This window comes from Podarcis liolepis (assembly GCF_965112155.1).
Source record: "Podarcis liolepis genome assembly, chromosome: 6".
NCBI lineage: Eukaryota > Metazoa > Chordata > Lepidosauria > Squamata > Lacertidae > Podarcis > Podarcis liolepis.
This window is the reverse complement of record NC_139559.1, coordinates 89962618-89990485: the sequence shown is the minus strand read 5'-3', so window position 1 is coordinate 89990485 and position 27868 is coordinate 89962618. Positions and strand designations below refer to the sequence as shown.

The 27868-nt window shown below is 47.0% G+C and overlaps 1 protein-coding gene across 1 annotated transcript in view; it reads right to left on the bottom strand.

Annotated features, from left to right (window-relative positions):
* Window positions 1-27868, bottom strand: part of HMCN1 (hemicentin 1) — a 330831-nt gene that overhangs the window by 51116 nt on the left and 251847 nt on the right. The window contains exons 68-78 of the mRNA XM_083506699.1: window positions 20171-20449; window positions 19211-19407; window positions 18734-18815; window positions 16350-16486; window positions 14742-14883; window positions 13459-13603; window positions 10869-10996; window positions 9449-9605; window positions 4661-4782; window positions 2984-3148; window positions 815-922 (exon numbers count right to left, since the gene is read on the bottom strand). Of these exons, the coding sequence (XP_083362825.1) occupies window positions 815-922; window positions 2984-3148; window positions 4661-4782; window positions 9449-9605; window positions 10869-10996; window positions 13459-13603; window positions 14742-14883; window positions 16350-16486; window positions 18734-18815; window positions 19211-19407; window positions 20171-20449 (1662 nt within the window). The remainder of the gene's footprint in view (window positions 1-814; window positions 923-2983; window positions 3149-4660; window positions 4783-9448; window positions 9606-10868; window positions 10997-13458; window positions 13604-14741; window positions 14884-16349; window positions 16487-18733; window positions 18816-19210; window positions 19408-20170; window positions 20450-27868) is intronic.

Sequence of the window (27868 nt, the reverse complement as noted above, 5' to 3'; positions counted from 1 at the left end):
GTGTTGGAAGCCGCCCAGAGTGGCTGGGGCAACCCAGTCGGATGGGCAGGGTACAAAATTTATTATTATTATTATTATTATTATTATTATTATTATTATTATTATTATTATTATTAGGAGACACCTCCAATTCACTTGTGGTGCTAGATAAGCTGCCCATTAGGCAAGAGGAAAGGGAGTGGGCTGCAACTGACTGATACTGGTGGTGGTAGCTACAGTAGCAGCAGCCCCTGAAGGGGAGCCCTAAGGCCAGGCCTTTGGTCAGTGCTGCCAAAAGAGGAAGTCCCAGAAGTGGAAACATGACTGTTTAAAACCGGACCCACTCCACCCACCCCCGAAACAAATTAGTTCGCTAGGAAAACAGTCAAAGTCGGCCTCCAGGGTGTCAGGGACAATTTGTAGTCCAAATTTTTAGGTCTTTACGTGTACATACACTCATCTTAGATTTTAATCTTTAAGCTGTTGTTGTACACTGCTTTACACGTATATTTTATTCTTGTGAAAGCTGTCCCAGTTGCGCTTTTCGAGCTGGTCTCTGACCGTAATAAATTGAGAATTAACAGGAACCAAGTCTCTGCTCAGCTCCCCAAATTTACAAAATGGCATGGTGGCGCTGAGACTGGGAAAAGTGCTTGCTGGGCAGGGAAAGCGAGCAGGCAAGTGGCTGGGGGTACGATGGGCAGTGGCCGTGTTGGTGGAGAATGCGGGCGTCTTTTGCTTGTTTGCCTCAAACAGTGGCATGCTTTATTCCAGCCCTAGCTGGGGCGATAGTTCACTTTCAGATAGGCAAGAAATATACAAGTTCCCACCTCACCCTGTACATGAAGAGTCACGTGTCTGTGGGCAGAGCCAGCAGCATTCCGCGCAGTGCAAGTGTACTTCCCCGCGTGGTCCAGTTGCGCAGCAGCAATTTCAATAGTACCTGCAGGAATAGGTGGGAAAGTTTAAAGATGCAAGCTGCAGCAGGAATACCGCACTTTTCCGTCTATAAGACGCCCCCTTGTATAAGACCTTTCCCCCCATTTTGGGGGACTAAATTTTAAGAAAATGGGGGGAGATGGCCCAAAGTTGTGGAGCCTCTCCCACCACGCAGCTGCGGTCAGGAAACACTCCCTAGATCGTTTCCCATGTGCAGCGGCATCGGGTGAATTTGCGCTCCCTCCAGCTATCCGGTTTGCAGGAGCGCAACCTCCCCGATGCCTTCTGCGCATGGGAAACAATCCAGGGAGTGCTTCCCATGCACAGCGGCATCGGGTGAATTTGCACTCTCATCAAAGAGCTGGCTGGCTGGCGGCGCATAGCTTCTCCCCCCCCCCACCGCTGTGGGCAAGAAGCACCCCTCAGATTGCTCCCCACTCACTGCAGCATCGGGGGAAGCCACACTCCCGCCAACCGAATGGCTGGCAGCATACCGCTTCTCCCCCCCTGCCATTCCACTATCCATGTATTAAAGTAAAGGTAAAGGGACCCCTGACCATTAGGTCCAGTCGTGACCGACTCTGGGGTTGAGGCACTCATCTCACTTTATTGGCCGAGGGAGCCGGTGTACAGCTTCCGGGTCATGTGGCCAGCATGACTAAGCTGCTTCTGGCAAACCAGAGCAGCGCACGGAAACGCCATTTACCTTCCCGCCGGAGTGGTACCTATTTATCTACTTGCACTTGGACGTGCTTTCGAACTGCTAGGTTGGCAGGAGCAGGGACCGAGCAACAGGAGCTCACCCCGTCACGGGGATTCGAACCGCCGACCTTATGATCGGCAAGTCCTAGGCTCTGTGATTTAACCCACAGCGCCACCCGCATCCCTATCCATGTATTGGACGACCCCAATTTTTTTGACGTGATTTTTGAGTCAAAAAACCTCATCCAATACACGTAAAAATACAGTAGCTCAACAGTGATTAGAGGGGCCCTTGCAGTTCTCAGACAGTTCAAGTTCAGTTCCCAGGCACTTTGAGAAAGTTGGCACACCAGCTAGTGGACACCGGTCACTGGGAGTGGAGCAAAAACATTTTCATGGGTGCCTTCCTTAACGTTGGCTCCTTTAACGAAAAGGCTCAGTGTAATAGAAAGAGGTTATTCTACCCTCTTTCCTTTTGGGACACAGCTACATTCCAAGACTAAGGCAGCAAAGTTCACTAGAGCACTGATGGAAAGGAAGCAACAAAAATAAATAGATATGGAGTTTAAAGTACAGTGTGCAGCTCTTAGGCATGTGAATATTTCGGTTTCTGTCTGGAGTCCTTGGCTAGAACGATGTGTTACTAATAAACTTGCATATCTAAAGGGCCTGGCTGTCACTTCTCATTTGGATAGCCGGGGGCAGAGATGGTTTACCCTGAACCCCACTTCCCCCCTGCAAATTCACCTCACCACCCCTCCATTTTTTCTCATGGCAGGATTCCACACTTGGGTTCCCATTGCACACAAAAATGGTTCTGGAAGCTGGATGGAAGAAAAATCAGCTGTGGGAGGAAGACCAGCAGAGACATGATAGCTGGGCCTGGGACAGATTAAGCACCCCGTTCTCTCCTGTCAGTTTTTTCCTATGCAAATCACACCCTCTTGATGCCTCTTTCCAGTGGAGAAATGGCAGCCGAGTATTTGGAAATGGAAATTACGTGACACAAAAATGTGCAGTCTCAGCCAAAGGCTCTGGCCCAAACAGAAATGATGGCATCCTTTAAGAAATTGAAAATGAAAGCAAGCAGTATTCATTGAAGCAGATCCACTACTGTAAGGAATTTGGGCTGCACAACAGAACTTCCCGTCCCTCTCTTCTCACTGCACCCCTTCCCCATGCCCCTAATCCTTCGGAGCAGATCTGGGGAGGGCACAAGAAGGGGAAAGGGAAAGGAAACTCCCATTACACAAACAGAAATCCTTGCACTAGCCGATCGACTTGTTTAACACCACCCGTTGTCATGAACACGCCTAAATACATGAATATAAAATTCCTGGAGGGGTTCAGAATCGTTGTAAACCTGAAGACAGAATTCTGTAGCCATCTCCTCGAGGAAGAAGCCTTATTCCGTTCTTGGTCCAGTGGATTGTGGGCGAAGGAACACCCGAGGCACTGCAGGGAATCATGACTGGAGATGACTTGGTTACCAATAGATCTGCGGCTTCGTCTGCCAAGGATGGAGGCACTGAAGTAAGGAAAATAAAGGAAAATAAAACTGCTGATCATTTACACTGTTGTGATGTTATCTTGGATGAACTGCAGTAAATGGCCAGCAGAATAAGAACAAATTGAGGGACATAAAATGTACAATACAATACAATACAATACAATACAATACAATACAATACAATGCATGTCATATAAGAGTCTGTTTCATAGCTATAAACAACAGGCTCTCAATCTAGATTATAACCCTACTGGAGGGAGCAGGGAGTCTTTAACCCTTTGCTTAGACCAGGGGTCGGCAACCTAAGGCCCATGGGCCACAAGCAGCCCACGGGCGTCATTTTACCGGCCCCCAAGCTTCCCCTGAACTGAGCCGCCCGCTTGGCGAGTCCCCGTGCACTGTGCTAAACCGGTGCAGCGTTGGGACTCGCTTTCGCGGTGCTGGAAATCGCATCGGCGCCAACGCAGGCACCGGAAATTGTGGGCGTGCGCACTCACGCGCACCCGCAATCCAACCCATGGAGGGGACTCCATGGCAGTGAACCAGCCCAGGAAAGGTAAGCCTTGCCGACCCCTGGCTTAGACAATAAGTCCAAGTCAGATCTGGGGTTCCTCACCTTCAACTTGTCTTGCTAAAAAACTAGTGAATTCATTTCAGTGGGACACATGTTGGCAATGGAAACTGTAGGCATGGCCCAGAGGCCATTGCTTAAAGAACTCCTACCTCACCCCAAACTAGTGTCCCAATTTGAATTGGGAGTGCTACACTATTTGCAAAACACATGCACACCACGCTTTACCGAAGGGGCTGAGATTCATGACACACTTGTCATTTGACCCTGTGGCGATCACACAGGGTCCCCGGATGTTTCATTGTCTATTGATCCCTGTGCCACCACTTTATTCTGCCACCACCCAGGCTCTACCTGGTACAATACTGTGTCCAGTCAGGGTTAAATTAGATCATAAACTTCTGTTTATTTATTGCAGTTTAACAAGTGTGTGGTTTCATAAACTGTATCGGTCATTTACAATCATGGGGTTGCCTATCCAGACCTATAACTTCCGCTACCTGCTCTCACTCACTAAACCACCTCTCAGATATTTACTTGTCTTCCTAGGTCCTAACTGTTCCTGACTCAACTTATTTTGCTACACTAACTCAAACTACCCACAGACTCTATCCCAATGCACTCCCACTCCAACAAACCACCCAACTCCCAACAAACTCCCCCCTTCTCCCTCCCAGAGCTGGTTTTATAGTCCGTCTGGCTCCACCCCTCTGGGTTCTGATTGGGTAACCTGTTTAACTATTTCACCTCCAGCACTCTCATATGTTAACGTCACAGACCTTTATTTTGTGCAGAAAGGCGGAAAGGTTTTGTAACTGAATGGATCAGAAGGGCCCAGAGCTGAAAACTGAAAGCTCCTTTCCTAGCCCTTCCTCGACACACAGTCTCTCCGCACAGCAATGGCCTCAGAGTTTCAAGAGCTCCCATGAAGACGTTCTGACAGTGCCGCAATACTGTACCTTGTACGATGAGAGCAATTGCTCTTTGATCCTCGCCTGCTTCATTTGATACCATACATTCATAGAGCGCAGTGTCATCTACGATGGGAGAAATTATTACCAGTGACCCCGAAGACAGAAGCCTGCAAAAAGAGCAAGGGGTTAAACTCATTGCTGTGTTTGAGTAGAAATGCCACAGTCCCTAAAGTTACTGAAATAAATACTATCCCAATGCTGACATTCAAAAGTGAAAGCGAACTGTAGTGACACTAAGCTGCAAAGCGTTTCATGCACCACCTCCAAGACATTTTCGACTGCCATGTTCCTCAAACTGGGGTCCGCAGCTGTTCTTGAACTACAACTCCCATCATCCTTAGGTAGCCGCACCAGTGGTCAGGGATGATGGGAGTTGTAGTCTAACAACAGCTGGGGACCCAAGTTTGGGAAACCCTGGCCTAGGGGGCAGGCGTTACCAAATCCCACAGTAATTCAGATTCTGTTGAAAGATTTAGAGACGTTGTTCCCAAGGATTCATTTCAGATTGTGCTCCAGAATATTCAGTCTTATGTCCAATTGATCTGGATTTGGCCCTTGCCAACTTCATGCCAATAACTTGGCCCTAGAACAGGAGCGAGGAACCTTTTTTGGCCCCATGGGCCAGCTCCTTATCAAGATCGGCCTAAAATCATATAATTGTAGAGTTGGAAGGGAACCGCAAGGGTCATCTAGTCCAACCCCCTGCAATGGCCAAGATACTTCTGCAGGCTGGGGTTTGCCTATCCCTGCTGTAGGAAGTCATGATATAGGGAAGTGGGAATCGGGCCCAATTTGTGGGATGAAGATTGATCATGATCAATGCAAAAGAATGATGACATCAGTGGCCTCTGGGAATCCTTTGATCTGCTCAGGTCCTTGGATTAGCTGAACAAAATAACACAACACGATGGCCAATAACAATGGCACTAAACACTATGTAAGACTAATACAAACAATCAGAAATTGCAACCAAAATCTCTAAATCTTCTTCACCAGTCGCAGCAGAATAATTCAAAAGTTCAATATATGCATAATCTGTCACCAAATGTCACCGGAACAAAGTTTCCGGATAACCAGTCTGTTTCGTCCAATGCTTCATCAGCCAATCTTGATGAATCAGTGCTCATATGATCAGTGACTACAGCATCACATCAGAACTGATCCAGAGGATATTTTCTACAGCGTTTATATCTACTTACATGTAAGATTGGCTTGTTAAGAAATTGAACTGCATCCTTCTCAGATTAATTCATACAAGTCTGGCTGATGAAGAATTGATCAAGACTGGCTGATGAAGCATTGAAGGAAACAGATTGGTTATCCGGAAACTCTGTTCCGGCGACATTTGGTGACAGATTATGTATATATTGAACTTTTGAATTATTCTACCGCGACTGGTGAAAAAGATTTAGAGACTTTGGTTGCAATTTCTGATCATTTTATTAGTCTAATATAGTGTTTAGTGCCATTGTTACTGGCCATCGTGTTGTGTGATTTTGTTCGGCTTGTCTATATTGCAACACAGGGGTGTGTTGCAAGGTCCTTGCATTGGCTGCAAAGCAGACCTAAAAATAACCATTAGAACATAGATTGGAATCCAATATTATTTTTGGCTTTTATTTTCAATCCAAGGGGCTATCCTATACCTCCTAAAATATCCCAACAAATTCCTTTCCAGTCTTTAAGAAAAACAAACTTATAAAAAAGAGTCTAGGCTTCTCTTTATCTACCTAGGCATGAGTACCTTGCCTGGAATTTAGAATCAGGCTCTTTGGCATCATGTGAGGCGAAAGCATCCCCCAAATAATTCAGAAACCAGAAGCAGCCTGTGGGTTTTGCAGCTGCCATCTAACATTGCCGAGGTGTAAAATGCACTTTCATAATGAAGTTTCTGAATGAAAGTTGCTGCAGGAATTCTAAGCAATTTGACAAGGCAGTTTTTATTAAGCTGTCTAATAAGAGTAAGAGACACAAAGCATTGCCAAAGACTGTGACCAATTGCTTCGAAATACCTTTTATGAAGGGTCTGTTGCAATTGTTTGGGTTGAGTCTAGGCAATTCTCAAATACAAGATAAATGGGAAAATATAAATTCCCCATTGCCAAAATCCATACTGAATGAGCACTTTGTGGTTTTCTCGCTACAAAGTGCAGTGTATGCACTAATGCCCCTGCCCAATTTGGGGCAGTCAGACCACATATCCTTACTTATGATACCATCATATAGACCTCTCGTACGCAGAATTAGACCATCAACTAGAGAGATACGAGTGTGGCCAGTAGGTGCATCTGAGCAACTCCAAGACTGCTTTCGGAGCACCGAGTGGTCGCTTTTTGAGGAGAATAATGTGGACACATATGCTTCAACAGTACTGTTTTACGTTAAAAGCTGCATTGATGTTGTCACTACCACCAAACAAATACGGGTGTTCCCTAACAACAAGCCCTGGCTAAACAGGGATGTGTATCTTCTGTTAAAGGCAAGAAATGCTGCTTTTCACTCTGGTGATGCGCAGCAGTATAGAGAAGCTAGAGCCAAATTGAAAAAGGGCATTAGGAACGCCAAAGCTATGTACTGCCGGAGGATCGAAAAACATTTTGAGAGCTCCGACCCTCGTCGAGTATGGCAAGGCTTGAGACAAATTACAGGGCAAAATACTAAAAACGAATTGGCTAGCAGCAGTGCGCACCTGGCTGATCAACTGAATCAATTTTTTAGCCGCTTTGAGGAGGGAACTGGAACTACCGTCACTACAGCATTGGCCACCAGCACATTATCAGAAACTACTACTGATAGACAACCACTTTTATTACAGACCTGTGACGTACAACGTGCCTTTCGGAGCATTAACATCAGGAAGGCAGCTGGACCGGATGGAATCATGGGACGGGCTATTAGGGACTGTGCTGCAGAATTAGCCGGCGTATTTACGGACATTTTCAACCTATCCCTGTTGCAGGGTTATGTCCCTACCTGCCTGAAGACATCGATTATAGTGCCAGTCCCCAAGCAGTCAGTGGTGGTATCTCTCAATGATTATAGACCAATAGCCTTAACATCTGTTGTTATGAAATGTTTTGAGAGATTGGTGCTAGATTATATTAAGGCTAGTCTTCCATCCACTTTAGACCCGTTCCAGTTTGCATACAGAAGAAACAGATCTACTGATGATGCTATTTCCATCGCCGTCCATACTGTATTGAGTCATCTAGAACGACAGGGAACCTACGCAAGGCTGTTGTTTGTGGACTACAGTTCTGCCTTCAATACAATTCTGCCAGACAGGTTATTTCTTAAAATGACCAACTTGGGTATACATCAGAAGATCTGTCTGTGGGTAAGGAATTTCCTGACTGATAGGCCGCAGACAGTGAGAATGGGACCTTACTATTCTTCTACTCTAGTATTAAGCACAGGAGCCCCTCAAGGATGCGTGCTAAGTCCCTTTCTCTATTCTCTGTACACATTTGATTGCACCCCACTGTATAAGTCCAACACAATCATCAAATTTGCGGATGATACAACAGTGGTGGGGCTCATCAGTGAGAACGATGAGACTGCTTATAGGAAAGAAGTACAGGGGTTAATTCAATGGTGTAAAGAAAATAATCTTATGCTTAACACCAAAAAAACCAAAGAACTCATAATTGACTTTAGGAGAAAGAAAAGTGTATTGTTACCATTGCACATAAATGGCGAGGAAGTGGAGAGGGTTGGTAGTTTTAAATACCTGGGCATTTATATCTCGGAGGACCTCTCATGGACTGCAAATGTTAATATGGTTGTGAGGAAGGTGCAGGGGAGGTTGTATTTCCTGAGAATGCTCAGGGGACTGAATCTATCCCAGCACCTACTCCTGTCCTATTATCATAGTACCATCGAGAGTGTCCTAACCTATAGTATATTATCGTGGTATGGGAGCAGCTCTGAAACGGATAAAAAAGCTTTACAGCGAACAATTAAAATTGCCCAGAACGTTATTGGGCTCCGACTACCAACCCTGGATGAGATCTTCACGTCTCGCATCTTGAAGAAGTCACATAATATTCTGAGAGATCCCACCCACCCTGCTCACAACTTCTTTGAACTATTGCCTTCGGGCAGAAGATATAGGACAATGAAAACACGAACCACACGCCTTCTGAATAGTTTCTATCCAAGAGCTCTGATTGCACTAAATAATGATCTCAGGGCCAGTTGCAAGGTTTAGTAAGTAGGGAGTGGAAGGAATGAGATAGGTTTTAGGTTATGTTATGTTTTTAATAGGTCATGCTATATTCTGGATTATGTTATGTTTTATAGATTATGTCTAAATAGGATGAGAGTTCGGAGATACGTGCAAATGTATATGTGAACCCGGTCTTTGGGTGGGTGTTTGATTTTCGTTGTTGTGTATACTGTGTATATACGGACAATGACAATAAATTTATCTAAATCTAAATCTAAATCTAAATCTAAATCTAAATCTAAATCTAAAATCTGCTGGGGTCAGCAAACTTTTTCAGCAGGGGATCGGTCCACTGTCCCTCAGACCTTGTGGGGGACCAGACTTTATTTTAGGGGGGAAATGTAGGAATTCCTATGCCCCACAAATAACCCAGAGATGCATTTTGAATAAAAGGACATATTCTACTCATGTAAAAACATGCTGATTCCCTGACCGTCCGCGGGCCGGATTTAAAAGGTGATTGGGCCGGATCCGGCCTCTGGGCCTTAGTTTGCCTACCCATGCACTAATGGCTCAACACAAACAACAGAGATAGCATATATCACCTGAATGTGTTCTGATTCTGATCCACATTAAGGAGGTGTCCGTTCTTCTTCCAAATTACTGCTGGCTTAGGGATCCCTGTGGTCTCACATGGCAGGGTGGTCTGGACATTCACAGTTACTGTAATGTTGCCAGGCCCTGGAGCAACAGTTGGAGGAACTAGTGGGGAAAAGCACATGCACACACATCAGTCTTTACCAAGGTTCTGATAAGGAACAATCTGAATGCAGGGAATGTTCTGTCATGGAATTCTACTCAATATTGATCCAGAGCAGAACTCCAATGTATAGTCAGCAGAGCAAAAGCTTTAAACACATTGCAGGATTCCCAAAAAAATAGACCAGGGGCAATTGTATCTCATCCAGCAGAGCTTTACTGCCACTGAAGGCAAATGAGCATCATGGTCACAAATCCAATACATTCCATAGGAAATCCAGTTGCAGCAGACTTAACTTTAACTTACAATAACTTATAATAAAAATAAACCTTAACACTAAGTACAGTGGTGCCCCGCAAGACGAATGCCTCGCAAGACGGAAAACTCGCTAGACGAAAGAGTTTTCCGTTTTGGAGGTGCTTCGCAAAATGAATTTCCTATGGGCTTGCTTCGCAAGACGACAATGTCTTGCGAGTTCCTGCGGGGTTTTTTTCCTTTCCCCCCTTTTTCTAAGCCGCTAAACCGCTTATGAGCTGATCCGATCAGCCGATAAGCCGCTAAAAGCCACTAATAGCGCTAATCCGCTAATCCGTCAATGGGCTTGCTTCGCAAGACGAAAAAACCACTAGACGAAGAGAATCACAGAATGGAGTCTTTTCGTCTTGCGAGGCACCACTGTATACTTTATACAGAACACCACAGAGTGGGAAAGAGAGGAGATAATAATAATAATAATAATAATAATAATAATAATAATACATTTTATTTATACCCTGCCCTCCCCAGCCAAGGCCAGGCTCAGGGCGGCTAACAAGCAATAATAAAAACAAGTTGAATGAATACAACTTAAAATATAGAAAAAAGTAAAACCCAAGCTCCTTCTGGCCCTACTTTTATAGTCAACATGACCTTGACAGAAAGAGATAACAGAGCCAGTTTAAACCAGCTGTACTTGGCTTCTCTGAAGGAATAACCCAAACAGGACCTTTCTGCTTGTTTCTTTCACACAGAGAAGCTTCCAGAACCCTTTTGAATTAATTAGAATAGGAAAGATCTCTACACATCAGATCAATACTTTCTGCACCAAGAAATGCAAACTGACATGTTCATGATACAGATGACAGATTTTATCTGGAAGATGGCATTGGGAGAAACAGCAAACAAACACAAAGACCAGCAATCTCATTTATTCAGATGAAGGGAAATGAGACTGTTAACACATATACTCTTCTTTCGTATGCTTATCTGTAGAAGCGCATAGTTACCATGGACGTGCAGGTCAATTCGCTTGCGCTCAGTGCCAGCCACATTGGTTGCCATACAAAGATAGCGCCCCGTGTCGGTAACATGTGCTGAATGTATATGAAGAGATCCGTTGTCTGACACGGAATATCTAAAACAAGACACAGAAGTTTCAAAACATAGATGTGCACAACAATAATCTCCCCGTTCACAGGATCTTTTTCTAATGGATGCTGAAAGGAGCGATTTGGAAGATGCAGGAGAAAGGGAGGCCCGTCTTTGAACCAAGTCCTTGCGTCAAGATGTAGCACACAGAAATCAGATTAGTTCACAAGCTGTTAGGCGGCAGAAGACCCAACCCCCATGGCAGGACGCCAGGAATGGATAAGGGAAGGGAAAGTTCTTACCAACTGCTTTTTATTCAATATTCACAGAGAGAGGCTTGGGAATGGAGCCGCTTGGAATCATGGTGTTCCCCCGAGTTAGTGTCCACCCCTGTTCTTCTCTCATGTGTCACAGCTACGGGCGCTGACAAGTGTCCTCTGCCTTTGAGCTCTTTGCTCTCCTACTTTCAAGGCTTGTCAGGTTCTGGGAGAGGGTGGTCTGGAATGCTTTCTAAAGACACTGAGTCCATCAACTGTCGCCCCTTTGGTGCTTCTTCTTCCTCCTCCTCCTCCTCTCCCATTATTTCCCAACTTTCGCCCTCATCTTCCCCTGACCTGTGACCTCCCTCAAACCCCTGTTGTAATTCTGAACTGTCTTCTTCTTCTCTGGAAGGGTCAGGCTGGGGAGGCGGACTCTACCATTCCTCCTCTGCCCAGTCCCTGACATCTATTCTTATACTAAAAAAGTAAAGCCCTTGAAGCCGGTCACATAAATCAACCAACCTGCACTTGTAAATAAAAACACCTTATTAATTTAAAAAAAAAAAAATGAGTCAAACAGGCCCCAGTTTATTTTTTAACAAATTAAAATAACCAGGAGGTGTATTTGACCTTTACTCCAAGGTAATCAAACTTTATTAAGGATTAATAACTCCTGCTGCTGCAACATGCTGACCTCCAGATTTGTGGACTCCCAACACTCATCACTCCTGACCATTGGTCATAGTGCTGGATCCCTCTACCCTACTGGATGGGGCAAAGGGTCCACCTAGGCTGACAACCCTGTTTCCAACCGTGGCTGCTAGCCAGATGCCTCTGGGGAGCTGGCAAGGAGGGAATGAATGGAACAACTGTTCCCTATTTGTCACCAGCAAGTGGAATTTAAAGCAAAGAATTTACAGTGGTGCCTCGCAAGACGAAAAGAATCCGTTCTGTGATTCTCTTCGTCTAGCGGTTTTTTCGTCTTGCGAAGCAAGCCCATTGACGGATTAGCGCTATTAGCGGCTTTTAGCGGCTTATCTGCTGATCGGATCAGCTGATAAGTGGCTTAGCGGCTTAGAAAAAGGGGGGGGAAAGGGAAAAAAAACCAGCAGGAACTCGCAAGACATTGTCGTCTTGCGAAGCACCTCCAAAACGGAAAACTCTTTCGTCTAGCGAGTTTTCCGTCTTGCGAGGCATTCGTCTTGCGGGGCACCACTGTAAAGTCATAGAATTCTACTCAATACTGATACAGAGCAGATCTCTGACGTATAGTTAGCAGAGTAAAAACTTAAACACGTTGCAGGATCCCCCCCAAAATAGACCAGAGGCAATTAAAATGTCATCCAGGAGATCTTTACTGCTACTGAAGGCAAATGGTCACAAATCCAAAACATTCAGGATTGGCACTGTCCCTAAGAAATCCAGTTGCAGCAGACTTAACTTAAACGTATAGTAACTTATAATATGGGACGTGGGTGGCGCTGTGGGTTAAACCACAGAGCCTAGGACTTGCCAATCAGAAGGTTGGCGGTTCGAATCCCCGCAACGGGGTGAACTCCCCTTGTTCTGTCCCAGCTCCTGCCCACCTAGCAGTTCGAAAGCACGTCAAAGTGCAAGTAGATAAATAGGTACCGCTCCGGTGGGAAGGTAAACGGCATTTCCGTGCGCTGCTCTGGTTCGCCAGAAGCGGCTTAGTTATGCTGGCCACATGACCCAGAAGCTGTACGCCGGCTCCCTCAGCCAATAAAGCCAGATGAGCACCGCAACCCCAGAGTCGGTCACGACTGGACCTAATAGTCAGGGGTCCCTTTAACTTATAATAAGACTAAAACTTTACACTTTATAAAGAATACCACACCAGAAGGAAGTGAGATACAAAGAGAAAGTGAAACCCAGGCTTCTTCTGGCCTCTTATAATAGTCAGCATGACCTTGACAGAAGAGATAACAGAGACAATTTACTCAGCTTCTCTGAAGGAATAACCCAAACATCATGAACCTTCTGCTTATTTCTTTCACACACAGAAACTCCCAGAACCCTCTTGAATTCAGTAGAATAAGAAAGATCTCTACACATCAGATCAATACTTTCTGCGCCAAGAAATGCAAACTGACAGCTTCCACCCCAAAGAATCATGTTTCTTGTAGTTTACCCCTCTCAGCGCTAGTTCCCAGCACCTGGGGAGGGTGGTGCTTCAAAACATGGTGTGTACACACAGATTCTGTCTGTTTCGCCAACTCCTCATTACCTTGCATTGTTTTCTGCAAAAAGGGTTCCATCCTTTCTCCATGAAACCCTTGGGGCTGGTATGCCTTCCGCAGTGCACTCCAAAACAGCAGACATATTAATATTCACTGTCACGGTCTGAGGGCCACCCTTGATTGTAGGAGCAACTGTATAAAAGGAGAATTCCAGGAAGCATCAGAAGAACTGCTTGCCTTCCATTAAACACGGGGTTTTCTGCCATTCCTGAACATATGGGGTTGGATGTAAAATCATCTTCTAAAGCTCTGCTTCATTTAATAGAATTTGATATTAGGCCTCTATTGCATGGTTAATTTAACCCTACCTTCTATCCCTGGAGACAATCAGTGACTAAATTTAAGGGAAGGCAGAAGCAAATAGGTATGGGTCAGGGAGCTAGCTTACTTATTTATAAACATGTTTATATACCGCTTTTTCATAAAAGAATATTACCAAAGGAAGCCTCAATGGTATTTATGTATGGGACTACAGCAGCAAGGATTCTTTATGCACAGAAATAGTAGGAGGAGAGAACACCCTCAAAGAATGGTTGATAAACACCTTGGAATATGCAAAGATGACAAAACTGACAACAGTCATAAAATATACAAATTTAGAATCTTTTAAAGAAGACTGGAAACTCTTTCTAGTCTCTATAAAAAGTTATTTGTTGAGTAAAAAAGTATTTGTTGGAAAAATGAATAAAATATTATTACAAAAAATAAAATATAAGACTATCAGAGTGGTTTACAACAACATAAAAACATAAAATCATAAAAAGTTAAAAGCAAACAGAAATTAAAAGCAAACATCAACAGACCATTGCTGGGGTGTACTCTTAATTGCCTGCATAGCCCTGGAGGAACAGGAGAGTTTTCAGATTGAAGCTGGTCTAAGAATAGTTTGTAGCCTTTGTTTATTCTAAATTTTAAAATTGCTAAACGGCCTTGGCTGCCTCTGCAGAAAGGCCATATATAAATGCAATAAATAAATTCATACGTGTAGTCCCTCACTTGTCGTAGAAAGCAATGGAGTCCAACGAAAACTCCGTCACTTTTCTTTCATTCAAGGAATAAAGGAACAATCTCAGAGTCACAAAACTGTATTGTGCATATATACCTGTCGCCACAGGCACGTGTGGTCAAAAATGGCTGGCGTGTAAAGATTATTTCCACCATGAAATAAAACGGTTACTGTGTCCCAATGCAATGTTTACTTTTGAGCTTGGCATTCTCTCACGTTATCAACAATGCAAAGCTTGCGTAGGAATATGTTTCCTTTTCTTACCATTTACAGCTAATACGAATTCTCTTGTAGTTTGGCCTGCGACATTACTTGCCACACAGGTGTAGCTTGCTGCATCACTTAGGTCAGCGTTATTGATCTGAAGGTATCTCCCACTAGACAAGATGCGAACCCGGGCCGTTGCCTGGTAAGAGAGTTTCCACAAGCTGAAATTATTTTTTCCCCAAAGTACAGAATCAACAATGTACCTGCTCACAAGATGGGAAGCAATACGGTGAGAATCTAGTGGTAATGGTGAGGAACAGCGCACAGGTATTATTGTAGTCCGCCCATAGCTGTCAACCGTCCCTTATTTGACAGGAAAGTCCCTCATCCCAGCGCCGTGTCCCGCTGCTGTCCCTTATTGATGATGTCCCTTAAATTTCCCGGGTTTCAAAGGAAGCAGCTCCTCTCCCTCCCTGCCTGCCGGCCAGGGAGGAGGGAGGCTCCAACTGTGTTGCTTGGCTGCGTTGCTCACCCAATAAGAAGTCTAAGAACAACTGGGGGGGTGGAGCTTGCATGCCTTGTGCCGATCAAATCGGCCGCGTTGCCTGGGGACTCGCCTTTGCTCAGCGCTTCCCAGCGGAGAGGTGACGGTGGTTTCCCTTGCTGCATCCCCTTTGCCGGGTTGCTGCGCTGTGGGAACCACGGCTTGAGGCTTTGCTTGGCTGCTGGCTGGGCTTTCTGCCTTTGGCTGGGAGGGGCTCAGCATAGCTGTGCTCTGAAAATCCCTTATTTTGGCTGCTGGTCCCTTATTTTCGAGGCTGCTGGTCCCTTATTTTCAAATCTATAAGTGGACAGCTATGAGTCAGCCTTTCTTGCATCATGAAACTCAAGAGGACTTACATGAGATCCCAAAGGTCAGCCATCCAGGCACTGACAAGACCAAGGTTTGCTTAGCTTCAGAAAGGTTGCTTCGGCATATTCCCCCAACACCATGCCCTGGTTTCAGACTGGGGTGGGATGGGAACGTAGATCATATGCTTCACTTTGATGGGATCTCCATATGTAAAGCCCAATGCACATGGACTATTCATGCAAAATATGCACCATAAAATTGAGATGTACAAACTGTAGGGATCAGACCTACATGCACGCGGCTCCCTGTCTGTGGGTCCCCAGGCAAACATAAATAATATACCTGAAGGAGTGTATCCACCTCCATCATTCTGCCCGGACACTGAGGTCCAGCTCCAAGGGCCTTCTGGCGGTTCCCTCCCTGCGAGAAGTGAGGTTACAGGGAACCAGACAGAGGGCCTTCTTGGTAATGACACCCGCCCTGTGGAACGCCCTCCCATCAGATGTCAAGGAAATAAACAACTATATGACTTTTAGAAGACATCTGAAGGCAGCTCTGTTTAGGAAAGTTTTTAATGTTTGACTCTATTTTTAATATTCTGTTGGGAGCTGCCCAGAGTGGCTGGGGAAATCCAGCCAGATGGGCAGGATGTAAATAAAATAAAATAAAATAAAATAAAGTATCTGCAACTGGGAAGCAGGAACACTTCTGGCTGGTTCAAACCTCAGTCACCACTATGCATACAGTTTGAGCATCTGCGAAAAGTTTGGGGGCAGACTGAGAACAACAACTCTTAAGGGAAAAACACATACCTGCATAATTTCCCCATTTTTGAGCCATGTGATTGTAGGAGGCGGCACTGCATCTGATTTGCACTCCAGTATAATCTGCCTGTTCTGCAGCACACTGAGATTCTGAGGATTGCTTGTGCCAGCAATATTAGGGGGAACTGTCAAGAGAAAAATCATAGCAAATAATGGTAAACGAAAACTTAATTTACTTAGCAGGAAGTTGCCAAAAGTTGATGAACCTCTATCTGCTATGAAATTTTGCATACCTCAAGGCAACTTACGCTTCCTATAGGCAATTCTCAAAATGAAGGTCATGCTTTGTACAAGAGGCATGTGCTATTACATGTATTCTGTGGCTAACTTTGGTTGCCTATACTCTGATAACTATGTTGGGTTTTAGCAATGTGTTCTACATGTGGCTGCCTCTGAAAATGGTTTTGAAGCTTCAGCTAGTGCAGAATTCAGTGGCCAAATTGTTGACTGGGGTAGAACAGTCCAAATATATAATACTAATTGTGACACAACTGCACGGGCTACCAATTAAGTTTCCAGGCTAATTCAAAGTTCTAGTTTAGATCTATATAGCCTGGTTCAGCTCAGGTTCATACCCCAAGGCCTGATTCTCCCAACATGAACCAATTCAGCCCATACAACTGTCACATGATGTTCATGTAGAACAGCTTTAATTGATCGGCGAACCTCCCATTGACAAATGCTGGTTACCTCGCCAGCATGTTCTCAGCCAAGATAATTTGATCTGTATAATGGTTCCCTCTACAGTGGTACCTCGGGTTAACTACTTAAGTACCACTAGTCTCTGAAATACAATACCCATCAGCCCCAGCTAGCATGACCAATGGTCAGGGGTGGGAGATGATGGGAAATGTACAGTGGTACCTCTGGTTAAGAACTTAATTCGTTCCGGAGGTTCGTTCTTAACCTGAAACTGTTCTTAACCTGAAGCACCACTTTAGCTAATGGGGCCTCCTGCTGCTGCCGCGCTGCTGGAGCATGATTTCTGTTCTTAACCTGAAGCACTATTTCTGGGTTAGTGGAGTCTGTAACCTGAAGCGTATGTAACCCGAGGTACCACTGTATAATTGTTTGCTCTAAAGCAACCTTCCCCAACCCTATGCCCTCCAGATGTTTTGGATTACAGTGGTATCTCGGGTTACAAACGCTTCAGGTTAGAAACACTTCAGGTTACAGACTCCGCTAACCAGGAAGTAGTACCTCGGGTTAAGAACTTTACCTCAGGATAAGAACAGAAATTGCACGGTGGCGGTGCGGTGGCAGCGGGAGGCCCCATTGGCTAAAGTGGTACCTCAGGTCAAGAACAGTTTCAGCTTAAGAACGGACCTCCGGAACGAATTAAGTTCTTAACCAGAGGTACCACTGTACATTTCCCATCATCTCCCACCCCCGACCATTGGTCCTGCTAACTGGGGCTGATGAGTATTGTATTTCAGAGACGAGTGGCAGGCAACCAGGTTGAGGAGGGAAGTCTAAAGGCCTTGTGATCCTGTTTCAGCAGACACTGTAATGCATATGCAGCCAAACCCCTACCGCACACACACTGGGCATAGTCCATTCAAACTCATAACCAAACCACCACCACCACCACCACCACCAGGGATGTTTCAGGCAGGTTAAGAAAGAAAGGGCTTCTGAAAAACACAGACACTTTGGATACAGTGGTGCCTCGCAAGACGAAAAGAATCCGTTCCGTGATTCTCTTCGTCTAGCGGTTTTTTCGTCTTGCGAAGCAAGCCCATTGACGGATTAGTGAATTAGCGCTATTAGCGGCTTTTAGCGGCTTATCTGCTGATCGGATCAGCTGATAAGTGGCTTAGAAAAAGGGGGGGAAGGAAAAAAACCCTGCAGGAACTCACAAGGCATTGTCGTCTTGCGAAGCAAGCCCATAGGAAATTCATTTTGCGAAGCACCTCCAAAACGGAAAACTCTTTCGTCTAGCGAGTTTTCCGTCTTGCGAGGCATTCGTCTTGCGGGGCACCACTGTACATGCATGGCGGTCACATAAAAAGAGCTCTAGAGTGCAGTATACGGGTCAGACTGACGTGAATTTGATATTTGTGCACTGTGGAGCATTCCTAACCTTCACAAGCTGTGTCGGCACATTTTCTGTTGGCTGATGTTTGTGACCTTAGTTACTGAATACAGGCAAGTTAGGCTATTTCATTGCTCTCTTCTGAAGAGGCAGAAATCAGTTTCAGTAGAAAGCAAGAAATCCCAGTTGGAAGTGGTATTCTGTGTTCTTCTGCCTTTTCCAGGGCTGTTATGTTTCACAATATCTAGCCTTAGAAACAGGTGGGTGAAAACTGAGCAATGCAATAGAAGCATTTAGAAATTTCTCCCCCACTACTGTACTCTTCAGTTAACCTTACCATGTACTCTTACTAAAAATTCTTTGTCATCGTCTCCTGCAGGACTTGAAGCCAAACATGTGTATCTTCCAGTGTCTTCCACCTGCAGGAACACCCAGACAGGCTCAGTTAGGGATAAAATTCAAATTAAACACAAATAATGGCAGTAGTTGGAAAACCATTTGGCTACATCACCCATTAATCAGTGCTGCACCAATACAGTTGCATGGATGGAAGAAGAAAGAGTGTGTGTCTACCTTTATGTCTGGCAGAAAGGGAAGGAGGGAGAAGACAAGCAGAACTGACAACAAACGAAATGTCAGAATACAGTAAGGAAGATAAACTGGAAGATTAAAAGGATTCTGGGCACTCTTCCTGGATTTCAGTGAGGTTCAAACATTTGACTGAATTGCATTTGAGATGATTTGAGACTTATTAAAATAATGGAAGGGGGGGGGGAACAGATTGGCCACAACTGAATGGTTGTATTACAGTTACCTGAGCACTAGATATCCAAAGGACCTCTCCCCCTCTCAGGATACGAATATCATCAGTCTGGGGCACTGGCCGCCCATCCTTCATCCATGTGATTTTGGGGATAGGAATGCCATCAGAAATACAGAAGAGCTCCAGTGGTTTGTTTACTACTATAGAAATTTCTTCAGGATGACCTGATCCATTAATTTGAGGGGGTTCTGCGGAAGAAGAAACTTTCATAAATTTTACTCAAAAGGAATGTATCCAAATGTTAATGGAGCGGTGTGGGAAGAAGACGGGCAGAAGCAATTCAGACCCTGCAGTTGTGTGAATCACTCCTAAGACTGGACCTAAGAATGGCAAGCCCAAATGGCAGTTTGTTCCGATTCAACATTAAAGCGGGTCTCTTTACCTTTACCTAGCGGCAGCTAGACTGGTGACTGGGGGCGGCCGCCGAGACCACATAACACCGGTCTTGAAAGACCTACACTGGCTCCCAGTACGTTTCCGAGCACAATTCAAAGTGCTGGTGTTGACCTTTAAACCCTAAACGGCTTCGGCCCAGTATACCTGAAGGAGCGTCTCCACCCCCACCGTTCTGCCCAGATGCTGAGGTCCAGCGCCGAGGGCCTTCTGGCGGTTCCCTCATTGCGAGAAGCAAAGCTACAGGGAACCAGGCAGAGGGCCTTTTCGGTAGTGGCGCCCGCCCTGTGGAACGCCCTCCCATCAGATGTCAAAATGATAAACAACTACCTGACATTCAGAAGACATCTGAAGGCAGCCCTGTTCAGGGAAGTTTTTAATGTATGATATTTTAGTGTTTTTTGGTTTCTATGGAAGCCGCCCAGAGTGGCTGGGGAAACCCAGCCAGATGGGCGGGGTACAAATTTTTATTATTATTATTATTATTATTATTATTATTATTATTATTATTTCTCCCTAGTCAGACTGAATTACAAATAAAGAGTTAAGAATCCTTACCCAGCACTTTAAGAGTGAAATGCTTGTTGGCTTCTCCAGCTTCATTAGATGCTATGCAGGTGTATCTGCCTGTGTCATCAGTCTCGGACTTTGCTATATGAAGACCCATTCCTTGGTTTTCCAGAGACACGTGGAAACCAAGGTTTAAAGGCTGGCCGTCTTTAAGCCACGACATTTTAGGGGTTGGTGTTCCATCAGCCGAACACACCAAAGAGACTGGGTTCCCTTTTACAACCGTTACTTCTTCTGTTCCTCCACCACTGTCTATGCTTGGTGATACTGCATTGAGAAAACACAATGGTTTTCAGTGGTATTCAGTGAATATAAATATGCATATATTTCAAGACAAAACTTTAGTCAACTAAACTGAATTTTTTTGGCATGGATCCTAAGAGCCACCAGTGGAAGAGTTGGGTGACTTTCCTGCCCCCTCCTCCCCCAGCACCCCCTTTCAAAAGCTCTCTCAAAGGGACTTCCAGGTTAGCGCCACCGGCAATGGCGGATTTCCTCTGATCTGGAGGAATCCGCTCCGTAAAAATCAGGGTCTGGACCACCACGGCGAGGCGGAGACCCATCAAAAACCACAGGCGGGAGAAGCCTGTGGACCTGGGATTCGGCTGGCACCTTTTGCGCCTCCCCTACTCGCGGGGAAACCCGGCTACGGGGATCCGGAGCGACGTGGGGTGAGCGGCACAGTGCTTTGAATCGATTGCTCTTTTCACGGAGTGAAGCCGCATTGCTGTTGTCAGCGAGCGCTGCCTTTTTTCCTGTGGACAATTGGACTCTAAACAAGTACCCGTGAGTAGAACGGAAAATTGGATTATTAAACTTCGTAATTTGGCACCGGAGCGGGAAGGTCTAAACAGGAAGTCTGCCTTCTGCTTTTGTAAATAGCTTGAAGCAAAGACATCACAAGCTAAAGTCTGGAAAGTTATCTGTAAAGTACTAAATTTCCATCGGTTAAAATTACAAAAAAACCCTTGGAAGCAGGAGAAGAGGGGGGAAATCTTAAATTTTTCAAGCCTGCAGGAGAGGGAGTAAAGAAAGATAAATTTCTATCGTATTGAACCTGGGAACGGGCTGTCAAAGATAGACGTTTTGGGAAAGTTCATTGACTGTGAATAATAAAGTATGTTGACAGATAGTCAAATAAGAGAAACATATTGACTCCAGTGTTTCCTTTTGCGCTAAAAAGGAACAAAGATTTGAAAAACGAAAGCAATTTTGTTGCTGGATCTGCTTGTAAAAGGATGGATACAAATAGAAATTGTTTCCTCTAGAGGGAGCTTTTGAACTGTTGTTGGAGTGGACCTGGGGAACTCTACAGCTGTAGAGATTAAGGATCGTGAGAAACAGACATTGACCTTGGACAAGAATGTTGACACAGGAAGCCTTAGTGTCTGCTTTGTGCAGGACAAGTGCTTTGTTGGAGCAGCTTCATGCGAAGATGGATTTGATGACTACTGCAATTGATAATTTCGGTCAAACAGTGAACACTGATATAGAACCTGCTCAAGAATTGACCCAGGAATCTGCCCTGACAGGGCAAGCCGCGGAGAAGACAAAGGAGGAGGTTGTTGAACCTCAACTAACACAAGTTGAGAGAGATGTGGCCTTGCAGGAACATAAGCTGTCGTTTCTGATGACTGAATCTGGAGTGAGTCAGACTTGGAGAGACGGAGTCCTGTCGGGACTGGAGATGGCAAGTTGGTCATATCCTCCTATGCAGGGATGTCCTGACTTTTGGGATTTGGTTTTGGGCCAGGAGGAGACTGGAGTGGTTGAGGCCCTCAACTTTGGAGGGACAGTGAAGTATGCTTTGGAATATTTTTTGGATTTTAGTGCTAACCATGGAGAACGGGCTGACCGGTCGAGAAGGGATAAAGACATTCTTAGGTTGTTCCCCCAAGATCTACTCCTCAGAGACAAAGGAAGAAAATTAAGTACAAGACCAGCAGAAGGCAAAGTAAAGTGCAGGTACAATTATGAAGAAGATCTGCAGAAGGGACATGGAAATGAGTTAAGAGCCTCGGACATAAGATCACCAGTGTTAAGTCGTGGGTTGACATAGCAGCCGGCACAGCGATTTCTTCAAGTAGCTCTTTATTCTGGTAAGCTGGAATAGAACTGACTGGGAACAGCTCAGCCGGCCTGTATTTATAGGCAGCCGGCTGTCAACATTGTAACCACAACAGCCCAGAGTTCCCGCCTAAAATAACTGCCGCGGACCTGAGTGAAAACTATCTACAGACCTGAGTGAAAACTATATACAGTATCCCCCTGTTGGCCCAGGGTGAAACTACACTACATAACACCCCTCCCCACCGAGATAAGGCGTTAGTTACAATCGTAATGGTTTCCTTATATACAGCACTACGCGTAATGGTTCAATTAGGCACAAAAGCATATCGGTTACATTTCCCATATTTAGACCAACAGTGATACCTGTCCAACAACATAGTCCTTTAAATGAGTTGGGCGCTTGGAAACTCTGCCAGACCGCCGGGGACTGGTAGCCAAGTCCGGGGGGCCACACAGTTCTCGCTGAGGCTGTGGTGCGACCCTAGGTGGCGTTGGAACCAACTCCCCTGGATCCGCTGCTGTGAGTGGAGCCTCCGCAAGTGGAGTGGTCTGAGTCTGTTCTGAAACGGCTTGGTTCGGCTCCACGCTGGCAGTTTGCGAGGGAGGTGTAGGTGGGGCCTCGCCATCTGTACGTGTCTCTTCTGGAGCCGCAAGCGCAGTTGGGGGCACCTCGGTAGTGTCCAAGTCCCCAACCCTGCGCCTAAGCTGGTCTATGTGCCGTCGCCACAAGCGTCCGTCTTCGAGTGCCACCTGGTACGAGCGAGGTCCAGTGACTCCCACCACTGTGGCTGGCACCCAAGGGATGTCCCCCACATAGTTCCGGGCAAAGACCTGGTTTCCTGGGACAAATGACCGTGGTGCGTTGGCACAGCCTGGGGGTTCAGCCACGGCAAAGTCTGGGTGTAGCCGGTCGAGCGGTGACCTGAGGCGGCGGCCCATAAGCAGTTCAGCAGGACTCCTCCCTATGGCCGCATGAGGGGTGATGTGTTGCACGAACAAGTATTCGGCGACCCGCTCATGCCAGTCTCCCCGGTCCAGGCGCGCCAGTGCCTCTTTTGTCGAGCGCACCATTCTTTCCGCTTGCCCGTTGCTGGATGGATGAAAGGGTGCCGTTAGGGCATGGCGGATGCCCAGTCCCAAAAGATACCGCTCAAACGTGCCTGACGTGAACTGCGGTCCGTTGTCAGAGACAAGGACATCAGGACACCCATGCGTTGCAAACAGGCCTCGCAGCACCCGGATGACAGCTTCGGTAGTGGTGGAGGGCATCAGGGCGACCTCCAGCCATTTGGAATAGGCGTCCACCACTACCATAAAGGTCCGGCCGTGAAAGGGGCCAGCCAGATCGATGTGCACCCTCGACCAGGGTGTCTTTGGCGTCTCCCAGGTGTGTCCCTTAGCTGCCGGTGGTGCAGGCCTCGACTCCTGGCACGCTTGACAGGCGGACACCCAGGCAGTGATGGCATCGTCCATATTAGGCCACCAGACGTAACACCGAGCCAACGCCTTCATTTTGACAATTCCCGGGTGGCCAACGTGCAGAGCCTCCAGGACGCGCTGACGGAGTCCCTGGGGAATCACGACGCGGTCTCCCCACAGCAGACAGCCGCGATGAGCTGAGAGTTCATGTTGTCTGGTTGCGAAGGGCTGGAACTCCGATGCAAAGGGCCCTTGTGGCCACCCCCTCCACACCCAGTTGAGCACCCGGCTGATGGTGCGATCCTGGGCAGATGCGGAGGCCACAGTGGCAGCCGATACAGGCGCTGCCGGAAGATCCTCAATCAGAAGGATCGATGAAGCTGGAGCCGGGTCCTCCACAAATGCTGGAAGAGGGCAACGGCTGAGGCGTCGGCATGGCCCATCGATTTCCCCGGGCGATGGATGAGCCGGTAGTGGTAGGCAGCCAGGAAAACAGTCCATCGCAGCATGCGTGGTGAGAGGACCGGTGGAGTTGGACGATCACCGGCGAGGAGGCCCAGGAGTGGCTTGTGGTCAGTGATGAGGTCAAAAGTCCTGCCATAGAGGTATTCATGGAACCTCTTCACTCCAGCCACAAGTGTCAATGCCTCCTTGTCGAGCTGGCTGTAATTCCGTTCCGTCGGAGATAGTGTCCTGGAAAAGTAGGCGAGCGGTGCTTCTCTTCCATCTGGAAAACGGTGACTAAGGACAGCACCGATGCCAAAAGGTGAGGCGTCGCAGGCAAGGACCAGCGGCCTGGATTCACTGTACTGTACCAGCACACTGTCTGAAGAAAGGAGAGCCTTGACCGCGTTGAAGGCCGCCGTCTCCCGATGACCCCAGGCCCAAGGCGTCTTAGTGCTAAGGAGTCGGTGAAGAGGCTCAGCCACTGTGGCTTTGTGGGGCAGGAACATGTTATAAAAGTTCAGCAGCCCCAGGAACGCCTGCAACTCCGTTTTGTTCTTTGGAGTGGGGGCCTGCTGGATAGCGCGGATCTTGGATGTGGTTGGATGAAGACCGGAGGCATCGATAAGATAGCCCAGGAACTCTACCTGTGGAACGGCGATCTGGCACTTCTCCCTTTTTACCTTGAGCCCGGCCTCCTGGAACCTGGTCAGCACGGCACGGAGGCGCTCGAACAGCTGCTGGTGTGAGTCTGCAGACACCAAGACGTCATCAAAATATGGTACCACGCCCGGAAGCCCTTGCAGGAGACGCTCCATAAGGCTTTGGAAGATGCCAGGAGCCACACTCACCCCGAACTGCAACCGGCGGCAACGGAATGCCCCCCGGTGGGTGACGATCGTCTGGGCTCCAGCGGTGGCATCATCGACTGGCAGTTGTTGATAGGCTTGGGCAAGGTCCAGCTTAGCGAAGACCTTACCCTCACCCAGGGAATGCAGCAGGTGTTGGACAACAGGAACCGGATAAGCGTGCTGCTGAAGTGCCTTGTTGATCGTGCACTTGTAGTCAGCGCAGATTCTCACCGACCCATCTGGCTTGACAGGCGTGACGATGGGGGTTTCCCACTTTGCGTGGTCAACCGGCTCCAAAACTCCTTGGGCGATCAGTTTGTCCAGTTGTTCGTCCACCTTAGCCTTGAGAGCAAAGGGAACCCGGCGTGGCTTTAGCTTGATGGGGGCAACTTGTGGATCAAGGCTAAAGGAGATGGGCGTACCTGTATATTGGCCCAAGGTGCCGTCAAAAACCTCGGCAAAGTCTTTGACCAGACCCTCAGTCTCTGCCAAAATAAAAAATTCCTTCCAGTAGCACCTTAAAGACCAACTAAGTTAGTTCTTGGTATGAGCTTTCGTGTGCATGCACACTTCTTCAGATACACTGAAATAGAAGTTGCCAGATCCTTCTATATAGTGAGAAGGTGGGGAGGGGTGTTACTCAGAAGGATGGTGGGAATGGGAGATAGGCAGATAGCTGGGAGAGCCTGTTGACGACTCTTAACGACTGTAATAGGTCTTACAGGAAAAGGCAAGGGGTGGGAAGGTGAGAAATGGTTTAGTTATGTATAGTGAGATAAGAATCCAATGTCTTTGTTAAGCCCAGGTCTTTTCATGGTTTTAAGTTTGGTAATGAGTTGTAATTCAGCAGCTTCTCTTTCCAGTCTATTTCTGAAATTCCTTTGTAGTAAAACAGCTACTTTGAGATCTTGTATAGAATGCCCTGGGAGATTGAAGTGTTCTCCTACTGGTTTCTCTGTTCTGTGATTCTTGATGTCAGATTTATGTCCGTTTATTCTTTGGCGTAAGGTTTGGCCTGTTTGTCCAATATAGAGAGCTGAAGGACACTGTTGGCATTTGATGGCATACACAATGTTAGACGATGAGCAATTAAATAGTCCCGAGATGGTATGTGTGATGTTGTTGGGGCCAGTAATGGTGTTGTCCGGGTGTATGTGGCAGCAAAGTTGGCATCTGGGTTTATTGCAGGCTCTGGTGCCAGTGTCTGTGTTAAGTCTGGTTGTAGTATTATTGTGGGTTAGGAGTTGTTTAAGATTGGGTGGCTGTCTGTAGGCAATGAAAGGTCTTCCTCCCAGAGCTTGAGAAAGAGAACTGTCATTGTCCAGGAGAGGTTGTAGATCTCTGATGATGCGTTGTACTGTTTTAACTTGGGAGCTGTATGTGATGACTAGAGGTGTTCTGTTATTTTCTTTTTTGGGTCTGTCTTGCAGCAAGTTCTCTCTGGGTATCAGTCTGGCTCTGTTGATCTGTTGTCTAACTTCATCTGCTGGGTATTTTAGTTCTGAGAAGGTTTGCTGTAGATCCCTTAGGTGAGAGTCTCTGTCTGTAGAATTGGAACAGATGCGGCTGTAACGTAGTGCCTGGCTATATACAATGGACTGTTTGGTATGTTTGGGATGGTAGCTAGAGGCATGTAGATATGTTTGTCGGTCAGTTGGTTTGCGGTATAAGGTGGTGTCTATGCGCCCATCCTGTATTTTTATAGTAGTGTCCAAAAAATGGACTCTCATTCTCTCAGTCTCTGCGTTAGAGATGCAGTTGATGCCGGTGACTTCCAGGCCGAGGGCATCAAACCAGTCTAACCCTAGGAGGCTTGGCCGCTGACCTTCGACCACCACCAACCGGAGCAGGCCCGAAAAATCCTTGAAGGCGATCCGGAACCGGCCAACGCCTACCACGGGAATGTCGTTTCCCTGGTAGTCTCTCAGGTGTACGCGGTGAGAGTCGAGTTGCCTTTTGGACACTCTGGGTACCAGTCTTTTGATGGTGCTCCATGACACGATGGACAGGGCAGACCCGGTGTCGATCTCCATGTCACATGGAGCTCCTTCAATGAGCACCGTGACGTTCAGCTTGCGTCGCGTAGGCGAGTCGGTTTGGCCAATCGTGGTTCCAGACGGGCAGCGGCAGTTGGTGAGAGCGAAACAACTTTCCTTGGCAGACTGGAGTGAAGACTTGGACTTGCGAGTCGATGAAGGGGGGGTGTCAGACGGAGCCGATCGGCAGACCTTAGCGATGTGGCCCCTTCTGGAACACTTCCTACAGATGGCGTCTCTGAATTGACACTTGGCACGGGAATGGTTGCCTCCGCAGCCAGCACATTCCGGTTGGCCCTTGGACTTCTGTTGGAACTTCCTGCGCTCCCGCTTTGTCTGGTGCACGTCATCGTCTTCACTGGAGGATGCCTCCTCACTGCTGGCCTCTTCATGATGCACCGGAACTGGCTCCCTAGCAAGACGCGGGCTGCTGGACTTGCGGATCTCCTGGGCGGAGCGTTCAGCAGCTTCTGAGGCCACAGCCTCCTCAATGGCTTTCTGTAGCGTGAGGTCTGGCTTGGCTAGGAGACGCCGTTGCAGATGGATGTCCCGGACCCCGCAGACGATTCGATCCATCAGGGCATCGTCTAAGTCTCGGAACTCACAGTGCATTGCAGCCTGTCGCAGGGCGGTGGTGTAGTTGTTGATTGACTCCCCCTCTGCCTGGTTCCGGTGGTAGAACGCATGGCGGGCAGCAATCTTGGACGGCTTTGGTGCGTAGTGGTTGCGGAGCTTCTCTTGGATCGTGTCCCATGGTGTTGCCTGGACTGCTTCAGGCGCAACCAACGCTCGGGCCGTCTCAAACACCTCAGGCCCACAGAGGCTGAGGAATAGGCCCCGCTTCCGATCCTTTGATACTGCTGTCA